The sequence below is a fragment of the Trachypithecus francoisi genome, unplaced genomic scaffold, assembly GCF_009764315.1.
Source record: "Trachypithecus francoisi isolate TF-2019V2 unplaced genomic scaffold, Tfra_2.0 Lachesis_group4, whole genome shotgun sequence".
Taxonomy (NCBI): domain Eukaryota; kingdom Metazoa; phylum Chordata; class Mammalia; order Primates; family Cercopithecidae; genus Trachypithecus; species Trachypithecus francoisi.
The window spans coordinates 104,480,381-104,499,747 of NW_022681469.1; the positions used below are offsets into that span (position 1 = coordinate 104,480,381).

General features: G+C 42.3%; 1 protein-coding gene across 1 annotated transcript in view; it reads left to right on the plus strand.

The window, feature by feature from the left end:
• Positions 1-10,421: 10,421 nt before the first annotated feature.
• The window catches only part of WIPF3 (WAS/WASL interacting protein family member 3), a 60,395-nt gene continuing 51,449 nt past the window's right edge, over positions 10,422-19,367 (plus strand). The window contains 2 exon segments of the mRNA XM_033192113.1: positions 10,422-10,480; positions 12,503-12,623. Of these exon segments, the coding sequence (XP_033048004.1) occupies positions 10,422-10,480; positions 12,503-12,623 (180 nt within the window).

Genomic DNA, 19,367 nt, shown 5'->3' on the forward strand with positions numbered 1-19,367 from the left:
AGTCTTTGGAATAAAGACTCAATGATGTAGCAGAAATTATCTATTTTTATGTTTAGGTTGAACAGCCTATTGACAGCCGTGTGGAAATATGATCAGACAAAGAGGATAGCTCCAATGCTAACAGATTGAACAGGGGAAACCCAGCAAGGCATGACTGTCTAGACTCTTTCGGCCTCCCTGAGCTGCGTTCCTTCCTTCTGGGTGTGGGACAAGATCGTCTCTGGAATGAGGTCTTATGGCCTACAATCAAACAAAATAGGTCAGATCGTTTATTTATGGCCAGTTTTTACACTGAAGGTGGTGGAGAGTTAGAGTAGTATTTTTAGATTTATGGCTGGCTTTGGGGAAAAGGGGCTCTGGTTTCTATGACCCAGCTTGGGGAAGAGGGTTCTAGTTTCTGTGGTTAGCCTTGTGGGAGAATGGGACTGAGCGACAAGAGGGCGGGTGAAGGTCAGAGAAAAACCTTTGCCTCAGAGGCTGCTTCTGAGGCCTTCATTTTGGGGAATTGTTTTGATTCCAAGCAGTGTGTAGATGTTACCATTTCTAGGTCATCTGGGGTTCCAAGTCCATGGGGCCAGTACTTGCTCCTGCAGCATGATTCTGAGGAGTGGAATGGTTTTTCTTCTCTCCTCTTTTGCTGAGTTGAGTGGACCTGGGCCCATGGGTGTAGCAGGAGGTACCTGGAAGCAGCCACAGATTAGACCCACATGAGTGCAGCTGTAGGACTGTGACTGCTAAAGCTAGCAACAAATACACGAAGATCCGGGGGCATCCTGGGCATCCACTCCAGTGAGATGGCAGTTCCATTCAAACATTTTAAACATTTGGAGGGGACTTTGTTTTCTCAGCTGCCATTTGGTTCATCATTTCACAGGCAGCAGACCAAGAGGGAAGGGAAGGACATGTGTTTCCCTAGAAGGTTTAATCGTGATGCTCATGCAAGAATTCTGGATCACCTGGCCCCAAGCCCCTCTCCAAAGCAGAGAAATAAGTTCTTTAGGCCTTGTGGCAGCTTTGGGATGCTGAGATTCTAGTGCTGTGGGTTGGTCTTTCTGTACCTGAGCCAAACATTCATTTAAAACTCGACTGCGGCCGGCGCGGTGGCTCAAGCCTGTAATCCCAGCACTTTGGGAGGCCGAGACGGGTGGATCACGAGGTCAGGAGATCGAGACCATCCTGGTCTACACGGTGAAACCCCGTCTCTACTAAAAAATACAAAAAATTAGCTGGGCGAGATGGCGGGCGCCTGTAGTCCCAGCTACTCGGGAGGCTGAGGCAGGAGAATGGCGTAAACCCGGGAGGTGGAGCTTGCAGTGAGTGGAGATCGCGCCACTGCACTCCAGCCTGGGTGACAGAGCTAGACTCCGTCTCAAAAAAAAAAAAAAAAAAAACTCGACTGCCCCGGGGAAATTTGAACACTGATGGGATATTGGTTTATATAAAGGAATTGTAAATAATTTTACAGCTAATTTTATTTAATTATATGCTTGTTATATTTTAGGAGCTCTTTTCTTCTATAGCTGTACACTGAAATATTTGTGGGTGATTTCGTACAGTATTGGATATGTTTTTAATAAGCAGGGGTTTGGAAGGGGAACGTGGGTTGTGGAAAGACATAACAAGATGGGCTGGAGTTGATAATGGTTGAAGTTGGATGATGATGCCTAGGGGCTCAATTGTACTACTCCCACCATGTATGCTAACAATTTTTCATAGTAAAAAACTTTAGTGGACATCAACAACCTCACATTTAGTGCAAAATATAAGTGATTTGGCAGGACCAAGGAAGGAGTTGTGTAGCATGATTTCACTAATTCAGGTGGGCGTTTGAGATCAAATGTTATATGCTTTTTAATTTTTAAAAATGAAAGTTCATAAGTCATCTGCTTGAAATTCTATATGTCACTGTGATTTATTCCCCTTATGTTGACCCCAACCTAGCCCAATCTGGCTCCTGTTTTTCTAGGAATTAACATTAAGGTTTTATTGTTTCGTTTTGTTTTTAAGCTCTCCTGCCCTAATCACTGAGTTGACATATGCAATGGTTTGGGTCTTTTCTTCTAAGAATGGAAATGGATACAAACAACAGGAATGTCAGAGAAGCTGCGGGACTTGCCATCATAATCTTCCTTGCTACTTTTTATGTAAATAAACCACAGACCAAATGGGAACACCAGATATCAAACAATATTTTGTGAAACTGTTGCATTTACTCTTCTCTGCCATGGTACAAGGACATCTATCACTAGCTGGTGTTTTCTCCCACAAAGCACAGAGGACATTGGGGCAATTATTGAATCAAAAGTTGCCAGTTGGCAACTCTTCTTGATGCCAAGGTCACCAGATATGGAAGAATTTTCACCTTCAGTGTTCTCTAGTCTGATTAAATGCCTCTCGTGACTGTATTGTTGAAGAATTTCAGAAGGTGGTGAGGGGGAAGGAGCCTTAAAGCCAACTCTAAGAGAAAAGCCTCTGGTCATAGAGACAGCATACAAAGTGTGTGTTGCAGCTTTAAAAAACAAATTTGTGTGTGTATGTGTACGCATGTATGTGTATTTCTTTATATATACATATTTGTTAAAGACCATCATCTGAACTATTAAGAGACAAAGGGAAAAGCGGTCTTTGGTTGTGCTAGACCTTAGCATAGGTCAATGTATGTTCTAGAACAGAAGCATGTCAGATGATGGAGTTTTCTAGGAAATAAAATCTAAGACAGAGGTGGAATAATTATTTAAGGGCTTAGCATCATCAGAGCAACCATTTGTATTTCCTTCTGAGTTGCTTTTGGGGATTGATTTTTGTCAGAGGGAAAGGTATGTCTTTAGGGATAAAAGAATAATTGGAAATTTAAAATGTCTCAAGTCTCATTCATATGCCTTTTGGGTCATCAGAAACCATGTCTGTTTACTAATGCTTGCTCAGATAGTTACATTTAAAAGGAGCATGTTTTTCCATGAATGTGAAACTTCATTTCATGAAGAAGCACCATGCTTGTTCCCCATAACTTCATCTAGCTTTTGTTCTAAAAAAGTAAATTTTTATTGATAGGTAATTCCTAAAAGGAAAAACCAAATGCAATGGTTGATGTAAAATTAGAGAGACTGACTTTGGAATATAAAGGATAATGGAAGAAAGTTCAGGAGCCATGACTTTGGAGTATGAAGGAAAACGGAAGAGAAAGTTTAGGAGTCTTGAATTAGGAGTTTGAAGGAGAATGGAAGAGAAGATTTAGGAGCCAAACTCCAGGGCCTCTCCTGAGCTGGAAGAACACAGCAGGTCTGGTTCTTTGTGGTTATACAGGGCAGGGCAGCGCCCCATCAGTGATTCAAGATGCCACAACATGGGTACCCAGGGACTTCTTCAGACCTCACAGGCCACCACAGAGATTCAGACTCACACAGGAGAACATGCCACCCCTGCTCAACCCATTGAGAACCGCTACAGAAAATGACGATTGAAATAGGGACAATGGAGACTCACCAATAAACATGATTCCAAGGGGCCAGAGAGCACCATGCCCTACCTGGCACACACTCACCTTCCCCATGTGTTGGAGGTATACCTGAGCTGGAAAGAAAAGGCCACAGGCCTGTGTGTCAGGTGGACCTGGCTCCCGAGTTTAGTCATCTCTGATATCTGGGCCAATTCCTTTGAACCTCACTTTCCTCATCTGTGAAATGGAAATAATAGTACCTTTATGGGGTTGTAAAAGAATTCACTGCAATGATGCTTTAAAGCATCAGCGCAGATCCTGGAACATACTAAGTGTTCAGTTATATCAGTAACAGTCCCCTCTCCCGCAGTCCCCGGCATCTTGGGATGGGGTTCAGTCTCACTGGGTTTCGCACTGTCCTCTCTGGAAATACAGCAAACCCTCCCGTGTCATAGTATACTCCTGGCAGGCCAACCTTGTCGGCCATGTCGCCTTCTGCTTCTGTGCCAGGAGAGACTGTCCTCAGGAGGGTACTGAAACTGGAGGTGGGGGATGGAGATTGAACCCCCCTTTTCCCAGGGCTCTGCAGAGCAGAATGTGAAGCTCACTTCCTGGTGTCTGCGATGTTCTCCTTGGCTCGGCCACAAGCAAACTCACACATCAGCTCCTCTTTACATTATTGGGGTTGTCACTTTTTAGCCCACCTTTTCTTCTTTTTTGACCAAATCTTTTCGATAGAATCATCAAATCCTGACCCTCATCTGGGAAAAACCCTGGCTGCTCCTCCTCACCAGGGTCATGCAAGACCACTCCCTCCTCACCATTGACTTACGTTCAAAGTAACAATATACTTTTGTGTTCCAGGCACACAAAATTTCCGTGACTGACAGTGCCAGGCTTGGCCTGTTTGGCTTAGATAAAAACAATTGTCAAGCAGTGGACCTGGAAGGCTCAGTGGACTTTATGAAGTTCAATGTCGTTCCTTCCTGCTGCACGCTGGCACTGATGGTGAGGGCTATTGGCAAGACCAGCTGCAGGGCAGCATGCTGGTGCAGGCTGGGCTGACTGGACAGGTGCCCCGAGAGCTGAGCTTCTTTCACATCTGCCTCATCAAGTCCCTCTGGGTAACCTTGGATTTCTGTGCCTTTCACCCTTCAGGCCCCACAGTGGGGAAAGTCCTATAGGGAGAGGTTTGAGCGTGCTATTGATTTTCTTTTTTGCTTCATGTTGCTTTTGTTTCATTTTAAGTGTTGCTAGGCAATGCCTGAAGAGAAAGCCTCCTCTAAAACTTTTTATTTTATTTTAACTTTTACTTGTTTTTATTTTTTAATTTTTTAATTTTTAATTTTTGAGATGGGAGTCTTTGTTACCCAGGCTGCAGTACAGTGGTACAATCATGGCTTACTGCAGCCTCCAACTGCTGGACTCAAGCAGTCCTCCTGCCTCAGTCTCCCAAATAGCTGAGACTACAGGCATACAACACCATGCCTAGCTAGTTTATTTTTTATTTATTTGGTATTTATTTGGTAGAGACAGGGTCTTGCTTTGTTGCCCAGGCTGGTCTCAAACTCCTGGCATCAAGCAATCCTCCTGCCTTGGCCTCCCAAAATATAGGCATGAACCACCATGCCCAGCCTAAAGCTTTAAACATGTTCTTCAAAGGCTGGGTTCTCAAGTGTAAAACAGGGAAAGGCTGGCCAAAAGTGGAAGGTGCCATGACCATACCACATCAGATTCCTAAGGAGGATAGAAGGAACAAAATGAGATTTCATAGGAAAACTCTTTAAAATACAAAATTGTGTACACCCTTGTTCTTAGGTGAAATGAACTGAAATATGGCACTATATTAGGACATATTATTCTTGCTTTAACAAGAGCCAGACACCAAGAGAATCAAGACCAACAAGAATCATTGTACCATTCAATTCCCTGATTCACAGCTTTGACACCTGGAGCAGTAGCCCTAGGGCTACCCAACCCGCTGGAACTTCTTGCATGCTGTCCCCTTCCCAAGAAACAGGTTCATTTCGCTAAACCTCTTGTTCTCTTTGCTGCCAAATATAGTTGCCCCCTACCTTGAACTCAGGATTTCTGACATAGACCCAGTGATGATAGTTGAGTTTCAGGTTGGGAGGACAAGTTTAGAAAAAAGAAGGAGTGTGTGTCCAAAGTCACTATTGACAGGGAGACTTTTCCACAGCAATTATAATTGTACCTTCCTGTTCTTACTCATAATAGTAATTCTCTAACATTTTGCTGTCAGCAGTGTGACAAATTAAAAAACATCTCCCCATAGAATATCACTGGATCTATCAACACCTTCATGAGATAGGTAAGGTCTAATATTGGGTTCCCCTAAAAGTAGATTCTGAGACAAGGCTTTGGGTGCAAGTAGTTTGTCTGGGAGGTGATTCCTGGATGTCCTGTTAAGAGAGTGAGGAAGTGAAATACAAGAGGGAGGAAAACTAGTAATGGGTGTACGGGGAACTGGGGGTGCATCCCTGAGAGACTGCAGAGCCTGCCCCAAGTCGTTCCACCAACTCTTGTGACTCTCAGGCACTTTCCCCATCTGTCCTGCAGGGGTGTGCATTCTCCTCTAGGAGTTCCCCTGGCGGAGTCCAGTGGGCAGCTAGCCCAGAGGGGAGCTGAAGTCATCCTCTGGAATAGGCTGAGCAGGTGTGCATGGGAGACCCACAGCATCTGCTATGGCTGTGCTTCTCACAGGGACAGGTTCATAGGGGAAGAAACAGGCACAGTGAGGTCCAGTGCTTGCTCAGAGTCCACAGGACTCCATCCCCTGCCCTCTTTCCCCGCCACCACAGTGCATCCCCTAAAGCCCCAGGGCAGCCAGTATTAGGAAACTAGCAACAGGGCCAGTAGCAATGGCCTTCTCTGACAGTGTTTCTCACACAGGGGCCCTGCATGGCTGGTGTAGCCGCTTCTTTTAGAGGCTCTTTTAGAGCATGGTGATTAAGATTCCTGAGTCAGACTCCTGTGTTCCCATCCCAGAAGTTCTGTGGCCTTGGTTGAGCAAATTACTTAAATCTTCTGTGCCCTAGTTTCATTCTCTGTTAAAATACTACCTGTCTCATTATGGCTGACGTGAAGACTAATTTAATTAATACATAAAAAGAGCTTAGTAGAGAATAAGGACCATCCAAGTGTTCACGGGTGGTGGTGTGGTTGGGCATAGCGATGCTCTTTTTCCTTTTACTACTGTTTTCCTGGCTTTGGAATTAATGTGAACCGGTAAAACAAAAGCTCACATTTCATTGCAGCGTTTATGTCTGATGGGGTCTCACGAAGTTTAAACACCATTACACTTCAGACGATTTATGTATCACCTGTCTTCACTGCACGCTGGTAAACTCCCTAAGGAAGGGGACTGCACTTGCCGTGCCCTTCCCGGCATCAGCAGCATGAATCAGTGAGGCACCCGGCCTTTGGAGCTGCTCAGGAAATACGCACTCAGTGAGAAGAGCACATCCTTTCATGGGTTCACCGGTGACACCAAAGCTCATGTTACACAGCCGAGCCACCTGCTGCTGCTGGCATTAATGTAAGAAGAATTTAAAAGGTTGCACAAAAGATGCACTTTTCCCAGAATTTTCTCTGTATTTATAGAATGCTATTATAAGGCCCTCAAAAGCATTTTCAGCTGTGGCTTGATTCTTTAATCCCAAGTAGGATGAAATTGAAAGCTAAAATATGGAGTGTGGCATTTTGATATGCACTATTAGCATCCACCACTGATGATCAGTATTAATGTTTTATTATGGATAGCAGTATATGCCAGCAGGTGGACTACAGTTAACACTTGTTTGACTTTGACACACTCTTAAAATGGGTCAGAGCTAAATTGAGAAGTCCTGTTTAACAGATGATGAACTCCCTTCCACTGAGTTGTACAGACTCCCTGCAGCAGAAGTTACCTGGGTCAGGTCGCTTGTTCACAATTACCACATTTCTTTGATAAATGTCAGAGGCACCCCGTAGAGGGAGGTGGGTGATGGCTCCGCAGCCTGTGACTCGGTCGTAGACTCAGCTTCTTGTGGACTGAATTATGTCTCTCTGGCCAAATTCCAGTGTTGAAATCCTAACCCCCAGTGCCTCAGAATGTATTTGGAGAGAGGACCTTTAAAAAGGTAATTAAGATAAAGTGAAGTCCTATTCACAATTAGCAAGGACATGGAATCAATTCAAATGCCCATCAGTGATAGAGAGGATAAAGAAAATGTGGTACAGATACACCATGAAATACTACACAGCCATAAAAAGAAATGAGATTATGTCTTCTGTAGGGACATGGATGGAGCTGGAAGCCATTATCCTCAGCGAACTAATGCAGAAACAGAAAACCGAACACCTCATGTTCTCACTTATTAAGTGGGAGCTGAACAACGAGAACACATGGACACAGGGAGGGGAACACACACACTGGGGACTGTCAGGGGTAGGTGGGAGGAGGAAGAGTATTAGGAAAAACAGCTAATGCATGCTGGGCTTAATACCTAGGTGATGAGTTGATAGGTGCAGCAAACCACCGTGGCACACATTTATGTATGTAACAAACCTACACATCCCGCACATGTACCCCAAAACTAAAAATAAAAAAAATTAGTTAATTAAATAAAAATAAAAAAATAGAAGATAAGGTAAAGTCATATGGATGGGACCTAATCCAGTACATCTGGTGTGCTTATAACAAGAGGGAAATAAGACAAAGACACACATACAGGAAAGACCATGTGAAGACACAGGGAAAAGACAGCCATCTTTTCAAGGGGAGAGGCTCTCAGAAGAAACCAGCCAGCCAACACCTTGATCTTGACCTTCTAACCTCCAGGACTCTGAAAAAATAAGTGTCTGTGGCTTAAGCCACTCAGTCTTTGTACTGTGTTCTGTCAGCCCTAACAAACTAATGCACAATGTCTTTCTTAACAAGCGTGTGCAGAAACCACCTGAGGCTCCCTCAGCTCTATGAAGTCCCAGCTTCCATCCTCTGAGATGCTGCCGTTAACCTGAAGAAAGGCTTTTAGTGGTAAAGCTATTTTTCTTGAGGCAGAATTCAGCGTTCCTGGACAGAATCTGCACTTGTATCTTCACCCCTTGCTCATACATGAATGTGAATGTACTTTCTTTCCCCCAAGTGTCTGTGCTGTTTTGTTTTGGTCGTACTTGCTTTGTTTTGTCTTGTTCTGTCTACTGTTTAGAAAAAATGCAGAATCTCTGATTAGAAGGAGCCTTTTAGGGCTTTGCTTCTAATGACATAAATTGCTGAGTGTGCTGCAGTAGCAACGCATTTAGAATCAATAGACAGATAACTGCTATTTCTAGAAGCTTATATGGAGAATTGTGTCAATTCCTTGCAACCTTGGATGGTCTCGGCATTCATTATAGGACAGTCTTTCAGTAATCACAAAGTAAATTGTCCGTCTCGCATGCCGTGCAGCAGCTGTTGGCTCCCTTTTGGGGGCCACTGTTGTTCTCATTGATTCGTGCTGGAGTGATGGGGCTCAGTTATGGCTGGAGTGGATGAGCAGACCCAGTGTTAGCCTCAGGGGGTCTTAGTGTAGGCTGATAGTTGCAAACATGTACCAAAGAAACCACAAGAAGTGAATGTTAACCCACCTTTTACAAATCATTTCATTCCTGCCCTTTCTTTATCTCCATTTTTTCTCACTCTCCTGTCCCTTTATTACTTTGTTTCTGTTGCTAGAGTGACCAAATCAAAGTACAGGACACCCTGTTAAACTTGAATTTCAATTAGATGACATATAATTGTTTTCGTATAAGTGTGTAGCAAACTCACACTAAATCAGTTATTTGTTGTTTATCTGAAATTCAGATTTAACTGTGAATTCTGTGTTGTATCTGGCAACTCTATGTCTCTCAACATGACTGTTGTGTTTCTTAGATATATATGTATGTACGTAGATAGGACTATAGACAGAGACATAGCTCTCTTCTTCACAGACTTTGCTATTCTCTCCTTTTCCATTGTAAACCTACCCCACCCTACATATCTCCCACCTTTATTCATATATATAGGGGTTTTTATACATAGCTTTTCTTCTTCCTTTGTTCATGCCTTTGCATTCTGTTCCCTGTTGTATATCTCCCTAATCTATCCTTAAAAACTATGGTATTTCCTCCTAAATATTGGTCATATGTAGTAAGTACTTTAAGTTTCCTTCTTACTTTAAAATTCTGAGAAGTAAAAATCTTCAGGCCAGGCACAGTGTCTCACACCTGTAATCCCAGCACTTTGGGAAACCAAGGCTGGAGGATTGCTTGAGCCTGGGAGTTCGAGAATAGCATGAGCAACAAAATGAGATCTGGTCTCTACAAAAATTAAAAAAAAAAAAAAATTAGCTGAGCATGGAGACATGGTGTCTGTTGTCCCAGCTACACAGGAGTCTAAAGCAGGAGGATTGCTTGAGCCTGCCGTGAGCTGTGATCTTGCCACTGCACACTAGCCTGGGCGACAGAATGTGACCCTGTCTCAGAAGAAAGACCAAAAAAAACTTTCTAGTTATCTCTTTAAAAACCGAACTTGCATTTTATTATCATTCTTATTTATTTATTTTTATTGATTTTACCTTGTCAGATCAATGACTTTTCATCAAAAATGGGATGATACCCTTAGACAGAAGGTTGGTGGGGTAGAATACATGTCATGTAAGAACCTTCTGGGCAACATGGAAAGTTTAAGGAATAAATATTTTTTCACTTTTGTCATATTTTATTAGCAAATCTCAAAATCCATCAGTCAATAGGCACAAGTTACTCTAATGTCTGCTTTTTGCAAATCACTGTGCTAAGCTGTGGGAGACCCAAATCAGTGGAGCCTTATTTGTCTCTGCCCTCAGATAAGACATATGAAGAGATAATAGGATGTAATATATATTCACTGTAGCAAAGAATGTAGGCTTGGGGGAACTGGGTGATAAGAGACCTTGGTGATTAAGGGATCGGGTGAAAAATGGCTGCCCTCCTCACCAGCGTGAAGCACAGAGCAGACAGTGCTGGGGCGCTCACTGGGTACTCACACACCTCCCTCACCTTGCACCCTAACTACCTCCTTCACCTCACCTTGTCCCCAACCTGCAACATAGGGTAGTTAAACTTTGCTCCCCCATAATCTGGCATTTCAGAAGATAAACTAAGTCATTTCTCTTAAAAAGAATCATGGCAATATGTCCCTGATTCTTTTGGAAAATATAAATCGATGAATTTATTTTTCTTGATTTTTAGTAGATTATGCCCCAACTCATTCCACAAAAAGTTGAGACAGTGATTTAAAAAATTCTCCTGCAGAGTTTTCCTACACCCTTTCCATGGTACTTGGCTTCTACAGATCTTTTTTTTCTACAGATTTATTTTTTGACAAAATAAACCAGAAAGCTCAGTGCAGAGGTCCACCATTTCAAGGAGAAGACACACTTTTCAGAGCTCTGCTTCCTGTGGCCCAGCTGCTGTTGGCCGTTAGTGTTACCTGGGGTTTCCACATTCTCCCACCTTCTACCCAGTGACTTCTCCCAGGGACGTTGGTGACTGTGGAGCTTTAACAGTATGATTTTCTTTAAACTATTCTGTGTAAACATTGAATATATCTCTGTGTGTATATGTGATTTAATTTTTAAATGGACTTTTTTAGAGCGTTTTAGGTTCATAGCAAAACTGAACAAAAAGTACAGAGAGTTCCTGTACACCCACTGCCCCCACTCATGCATAGCCTCTCCCACTGTGCACATCAAGACTTACATTCTGTATTTTTTAAAGATTCATCATCTTTAAAACTCTCCTTTTCATGGTTGTTGCAGCATGAACCTATTGTTACTCAAAATGAACAGAGTGAGTACCAGAGATTATTGGCATTTTAATGTGATTTCTTTACAATGTTTATGTATTAATTTTTATGGTGTCTTACAGTCACATTACATAGCCATATTTTCTCGTATTACATAGCCGTATTTTCTGCCAGTACAAGTATTTTTGGTTCTTAAAGTGAAATGGAATATACTAGAGATCAGAATAGTAGCTGACACATCAAAGGCAGTTGATGATGTTTGTTAAACTACATTGATATTCTATTCCTCAGAGTCTTGTGACTTCCAGATGCTTCGTGATCTTTAAATGGCTTCTCCCCTCACCCCACTCTCAACAAGGCTGTAGCCTCTTCCATAGGGTGTGGGTTAACTTCACTGAAACACCAAGGAGGCAGAGACTCATCAGCACAAAAGAAGGACAGTATATAGGGATATATCTTAGGTTCAGAGCAATGGTTACATCAGCCCACACCACTCTCATTACATATAGCCTCAATCAGCAGGCCTAATTTTAGGAGGTGCAAGACAAAAATACAGTCGAGAGAAGTGAACTAAAAATATAACCCCCTTATTCTGTTACAATGTACTTCCTCCACTAGCTGGTCTATTCCATTAAGCAGAATTCTCTGCCTGTCATAATTGCCATAAAGACTTTTCGATGATAATTAAGAACAATGAAAGCCTACATTTTTATTTTGATTCATTGCAGCTGTCGTGACCTTCCACTTTTTTCTGCTCCTTTTTAGAATTGCTGGCATTCACTTAAACAGATGCTACTGTATTTTTCAGGGAGAGTTTGAGGTGGCCCCATTTTATTAATATACAAAGAGTGTCATTAAGGAGGGTATATTGTATGAGTCACACTTCAATTATACCAGCGGGCCCCTTCTGTGATTCTCATGACAAAAATACTTGTTTTTATTTTCAGCTCCCACTGTATTTTTCACATTGAAGAACCTATTTTATTTTAATGAAGTTTTAAGAGTGCTTGTTATGTTTAAGACATTATGCTCAGTACCGGCAGGGTTGATTGAGACAAAATTCCTGCCTCAAGGAACTTCCTTGGGGAAGACAGATACATGTCAAGATGTGAAACTAGGATATCTGCAGCTGGCACTTCTTCGGGGAGCTGTCTTCGGGGAAATATCTTCATAAACTATGGGGGTAGGGCTGGAACTTGAGAGCAGGAACAAGGTAGTGGTAAGAATGGATAAAGCACACCACATGAGACAAGGGGAAGAATTCGCTCCACGCATAAGAGGCTGGGCAGAGGGAGAAGACGGTTGAGCAGGGAGCTGAGAGAGAAGATCCAGAACACTGGTTTGAGGTTCAGGAGTAAAGGATCGCTGGACCAGGTGACATTCCATGTTGGGAAGATCAAAGGCCATTTGAGGGCCAGGGATGCCCAGTGCCCAGTGTGAGGGTGTTGATGAGGCTTGGGAGGGAGAGCCTTTCTGTTCTCTAACACATTTCCATAACATCTACTGTGCTTATCAGGAATGCTTTATGTGAGTGTTTTGGGGTTTCTTTGCTTTATTTGGGTGTGGGGACTATCCCAGAAGGTTCTGTGCTGCATTTCTGAGGCATGAGGAATACAGCAGAGACAGGATGTATGAAAGTGGGAACCTGGAAGCAAATATGACCCTGAGACACAAGCTCCCCTGAAACTGCAGAAGTCCTTGGCAGGCGTTGTACTTCCTAAGGGCGTCAAGCAGGAGGTCTGAGCCAGTTTCCTCTCAATCTCAAGGACTCTGGAAGCCCTAGCTGATACAGCTTGTCTGGGTTAAACTGTTAAAATGCATGGCCATTTTACATAAGTTTATAAGAGTGGAAATGCACAGAAGGGAATAGTTAATTCTGACTCAGATTAATTTAGGGCTCCCTGAGAGAGCCTTCGTAGCTGGGCCTTGGAAGCTGAGTGTGATTTCAATAAACAGAATTGGAGAAGGCTGTGTCAGGTAGAGGGAATGCCTGAGAATTGGCCTTGAGACACCAACTGTGTGGACAGGACAGACATCAACTGTATAGGCATGTGTGGCTGGCATTTATAGTGTGTGGGTGGGTAGAAACATGGACTGTGGTCGGATTCTGGAAGGCCTTCAACTCCATGCTTAGTGAATTTTGACCTAAGTCTGTGGATGTCTGATCTGTATCTAGAGAATCAAATTGGAGAAACAACATGAAAGTTTGTAAGGAAAAGTTTTGAAAGCAAAGGTCCCATTAGGGGACCATTTAAATCCATGACTGTCAAACCTCCCACTTCCACTTATACACCTACTATAGTCTGGATACTTGTCTCCCCAAGCCTCATTGTGAAATGTGATCCCCAGTGCTGGAGGTGGGGCCTGATGGATGGTGGCTGGGTCATGGGGATAGCTCCCCATGAGTTCGTTCTTGCTGTATTAGTTCCCTCCAAAGCTAATTGTTAAAAAGAACCTGATGCCTCCCCCTGTCTCTCTTCTTGCCTCTCTTACTATGTGATCTGGACACACTGGCTCCACTTTGCCTTCTACCATAAGTGGAATCAGCCTGAAGCCCCCACCAGAAGCAGATGCTAGCACCGTGCTTCTTGCACAGCCTGCAGGACTGTAAGCCAAATAAACCTCTCTTTTCTTCATAAATTATCCAGGCTCAGGTATTCCTTTATAGCAACACAAACAGACTAAGATAACCCCTGGAGGATGATCTACTCCCATGGCTAAGATTGGAGCCATAGTTTAAGTGGTATGGGTGAGAAGTAAAGAGAGTGAAAACAAGAAATTGTAGTAGAACTAGAAAGGATGGTAGGAATCAGAGATACATGAGGAGGCGGGGTTGATAGGTGGTAAAATTGACAAATTATTGATACAGGCAATTGTTGCTTTTAGGTCTGGTTGACTTGAAAGATATTATTGAGCTCCGTATCAGGAGAGGAGTAAGAGGTGCCCAGGAGTGTGTTTGTGCATGGCGGGGAGGGGTGGGGATGGGGCAGAGATTATGAGTTTGGTTTTGGATGTGTTAAGATTGAGGTACTAGTGGGATATTTACATGGAGATGTTCAGCAGCCAGTTGGAAATGCAGGCCTGGGGCTGCACACTCAGCTTATTCTTAAATGACTTATCTATGTCGCATAAATGCCAGCAAAGCCCAGAGGTAGACCGAGTAGATTCTAGGTGTTTCAGCTCATTCCTGAGCGTCACCATGGAAGTAATATATAGAAGTGTCTGGATTCCCCCTACTCTGTCCCTGCCCATAGGAGATTCTCAGTGAATGTTTGTTGTGTGAGTCGGAGCAATACCCTCAGTTTGGTGATTCTGGGGGGAATGGAAGAGTTTATACTTTACTTGCAAATTGTGGTATGGAAGCACTTATTTACTATATTTGCTTATATTTGACCTTTTGTCCATGAACATATGGACGTAACAAATATTTTCCTAGGAAAAGAAATGTAACTTTACAAGAGAGATTTTTCTTAAATATACAGGGCAAAGGGGTGGTGGCGGGGTACTGCACAGTCTTAATCCTGCCTTCCTGTCTCCTTTCCTTTGTTTTCTCTTTGCTGTGACCTGTTAGCTTAGTAGTTTATACTACCTTCTATTTGCCATTTATTTATTTATTAATATATTGCCTGTTTATTGTTTCTTTATTATGGATATTTGTCCTCTAAAGAGCAGCAGCCTGAGTCTGTTTTTATAGAGAACTTAGACCAGAATGGTTGTGATTCATAGAAGAAGAAAGTCAAACAAATACGGATTGAAAATGCCCGGTGTGCAGGGTCACTGAGCTTATGTGGTGAAAAATGAAGGAACTGACATTTACCCCTCAGGGTTGTTGGGAGACTCACATGTCATCATATCTAGCGACAGACTTATAAGCTGCAAATGTTTGCAATTATAGGACACTGATGTTGTTGTCATCGTTATTTGGGAAAAATCAGGTAAATGAAGAAAGATTCACTAGAGTTTTCAGAACATATTTCATGGAAAAGATATATTTGAGTCAGACAGAGCCATTGTCCATTCTTCCTCAGAAGAGGGACTGATGGCGTTTGGGGAAGATTTATCTGGAAGTGTTTTGCAGTAATTCAGCCATGCAGTGGCAGGAAGGCCTGGCATGGTTGCTGACATGGGAGGGGAGGTCTTTCTAACACTCCATGGTGTCCATGGGTCCTCTGGGGCATATAATTCAGGGGTCATGTTCTTCCCAGAACACATTCATTTAGCTTCCTTACTGGCAGCACGTCCTGGCCCACTTACCTTATTCTGTGAAGGCCACACACACACACACACACACTAGACCATTAGACAACTCAATTTGAGTTCAAGATGAGGCTGGGGGAGATGCTCCTTCTTTTTCCTAGGGAAAATGTCAGACATGGTTGTTTCCGGATGTCTAAACTTTCTCATATGATAAAAGATACTGTAGGGCCGAGAAATGATAAAAGGTCAATGAGACATGGGATAGTCAGCAAGGATAGTCACTTGGGCTGGTAAAGGCCTGGTCATTTGTTGGCCTGGGGATATATGATCAACTCTGTCCTGCAAATGAAAAGAAATTAGAACTGAGCAAGTGGCCCAGTGGGCATATCAAATTTTTATGTGTCCATGGTTTAAAAATGAGCTGTGCAAAGACGGTAGTGAAAGGAGCAACGTTGCAAGTGTAGTTTGTGTCTGTTAATGGGGCTCACTGTTTTGGCCAGGGAGTAGGAGAGATAATAAGCTTATTGCAGTGTGTTGAGTTTAAGTTGCAATCTCTAAACAATATGCCAACCCTGTTATTTCTTTATTTATCACACTGAGCCATCATCTGTTGACTCGCTACTATGAGTGATGAGGATTTAGCTTCCTTGAATCACCCCTCTTCTCTTCCTCCCCACCTTCCTCCTAATTTTTTTTGTCCTTGTGGCACTATTTTTACTTCCGTTTGTGGTTACCTTTGTAACTTTAAATAATACACTGAAGCCTCTGTTGCTTTTGGTCAGCTTTTGACAGCATTCTTTCACCCTCTGTTTTGTGAAATGAGGTTGTGGTGTCTCTCCCCTTTGCTACATCTCTTTTCTATCTTCCATGTCCCAATTTTTCTCAACTATATTTTTAATTTTGTTTGTTTTTATGTATTTATTTTGAAATTAACATATAGTAAGACTGACTTTTGCAGGGGAGGGTAACAACTATGTAAATTGCAACAAATGCATAGATTTATGTAACTACCACCACCGTCAGGACACAGTGCAATTCCATCACCCCTCAAAACTCCATCGTGCCACCCATTTGTAATTACACCTTCCTTCCACCCCTAATCCATGGCAGCCACTGCTCTTCCTTTATTATCATTATTATTCCGTTGCTGGGTAGTAGTCCTCAGCTTATTAATCCATTCACCTCCTGAAGGACATTTTGGTTGTTTTCAGTTTTGATCTATTATGAATAAGGTTGATCTAAACATTCATGCATAAGTTTTCATATGAACATACATCTCTATTTCTCTATCATAACCAGACCATACCATCTTGATTATTGTAGTTTATAGGAAGTCCTAAAATCAGGTAATGTGAGTTATCCAACTTTACTCTTCTTTTGCAAAATCGTTTTGATGATTCTAGTTCCTTCGCCTTTCTATATAAATTTTACAGTTAGTATGTCTATGTCTATTTTAAAATCTTACTAGGATTTTGATTGGAATTGCATTGAATTTACAGATTAACCTGGGAAGAACTGATGTCTTTCCTATGTTGAGTTATCCAATTCATGAACATAGCATCTCTCTTCATTTATTTAGGTCTGCTTTCTTTCATTAGCATTTTTTTGGTTTTAAGAATCCATATGCTGTGCGTGTTTTGTTAGATTTATACATAAGTATTTCCTTTGTACTTGGAGCTATTTTAAGATATTTTTAAAATTTTGATTTCCAGTTTTTTGCTGGTACAGAATATAGTTTTGTGTACTGACCTGGTACCTTATGACCTGGCTAAACTCACTTATCAGTTCTAGGAGTTTCCTACATAGAAAATAATGTTTTCTGAGAAGAGGTACAACTTTCATTTCCTCCTTTCCAATCTGTTATGCCATTTATTTGCACTTGCTAGAATTTCCGTTATGATGGTCAGTAAGAGTGGTGAGAGTGAACGTCCCTGCTTTGTTCCTGATCTCGGGAGAAAATGTTTTACCGCTAAGTGTAATGTTAGCTATAGTTTTTTTTTTAATCAGGTTGTTGAAGTTCCCTTTTATTCCTAGTTTGCTGAGAGTTTTTATCATGAATGGATGTTGAATTTTGTCAGATGCTTTTTCTATATCAATTGATGTGATCATGTGATTTTTCTTCTTTAGACTATTAATATGGTGGATTTTATTGATTGATTTTGGACCAGATTTTATTATATTGTATTCCCAGAATAAGCCCCACTTAGTTGTAGTTTATTATTATTTCTACATATTGCTGGACTCTGTCAGTTCTTCATAGCTAAGGATAACGTTTGCCTTCAGTTGTGTAATCATATTCAGTGTTTCCTGCTTTTTCTCTACAAATGTCTCTAAAAGTTGAAAATCTCTGAAAGACAATACTTTTAGGATTATGAAGAACAAATACTGTCTGTAAGGAAACAAATAAGATTGTATGCTTGCATTTCTATCTCTTTGTGACCGAAATACTCTCAACGTTTTAATGGGTTAAGATATGGTAACTCATTTCTTACTCTATTAAGTTATTCAGAATCAATGTCTTTCTTGGCCAATTTTCTCTTTTTCCCACATTTCAGATTCTCTTTATTTTTACGAGTGGTTGGGGAAAGGGAACCATATTCTTTCTTCCCTTGATGCCCAGTATCACCCAGTTTCTTAGACGTTCTCTTGCTCAGAATGTGTTCCATTCTTTTCTAATTTAAACTGGCTGTTTTCTAGACCTGCTACACAGCTGTCATCTGGGGATTTCTTTTTATTGGATCTCTGGCTTTATTCCAGGGAATGCAAGCTTTAAAACAGGAAAAGGTGGAGTCTGCTGGAAATTATTAGAGGGAACTGATATTAACAGCTAACATTTATTGAGTAATTACCAGGTGCAAAGCTCTGTTTTAAGCTCATTATAGGGATTACCTCCTTTAATCTGCACTACAGCTTATGTGGTAGTTATTACTCTCTCCCAAATTTTATAGATGAGGAAACTGAGGCTTCAAAAGTCAAGTAACCTGCCTAAGTTTTGCCACAATAAATGGTGGACCAAGAATCCCAGCCAAGGTGATGGGACTCTGGAGCCCTCATTTTTAACTGCAAAGAGGGGCTGTCTCGGGTGTCTTTAGGGGTGACTTACTCCACCAAGCACACTTGGCCACTGGCAGACTGGACCCAGATGCTTCCTGAAATGCAGATAGCCAGAACAGAATAGTAAATTGAGGAACTGAACCCTGAACTCAGCTCTTTCCACTGTACCACACTGCCTTCTTAATAATGAGTGGATAAATATGCTTTGGCAGTGCAACTAGCAGGAAGAAGTGGCTCAGAGAAGAGCCAAGAATGTTAAGTGCATGAACCACAGAGACACTAGGGGTATGGAGGATCACTGCAAACCAAAGAAGGACTTGTTGGGTGCAGATGGGGAAGGAAAGGCCTCTACTCTTCATTGACAGGGCCTAGAACTGGAGTGAGGCCCAGGGATGACACAGTTATAGAACACATATGCTCAGCAGCCCGGTCTGGTGACCTAGGGGCCCAACCCAGAGAGATTTGGAAGAAGGTTCTGTAATGGATGAGAATTCCGTCAAATCCAGCAATGAGACCCTTTCAGTACTGTCCTTGGGCTAGCTGTGAGTCATTGTTTCTCTAGGATTCAATCCAAGTCTGGACCCAGAGGTGTCTGGACTTGTCATGCAAAGGTCCTAGAAACTGACAGTAAGAAAAGGAAGTCTAGGCTGGGCGTGGTGGCTCATGCCTGTAATCCTAGCCGTTTGGGAGGCTGAGGCAGGCGGATCATCTGAGGTCAGGAGTTCAAGACCAGCCTGGCCAACATGGTGAAACCCTGTGTCTACTAAAAACACAAAAATTAGCCAGGCGTGATGGCATATGCATGTAATCCCAGCTACTTGGGAGGCTGAGGCAGGAGAATTGCTTGAACCGGAGAGGTGGAGGTTG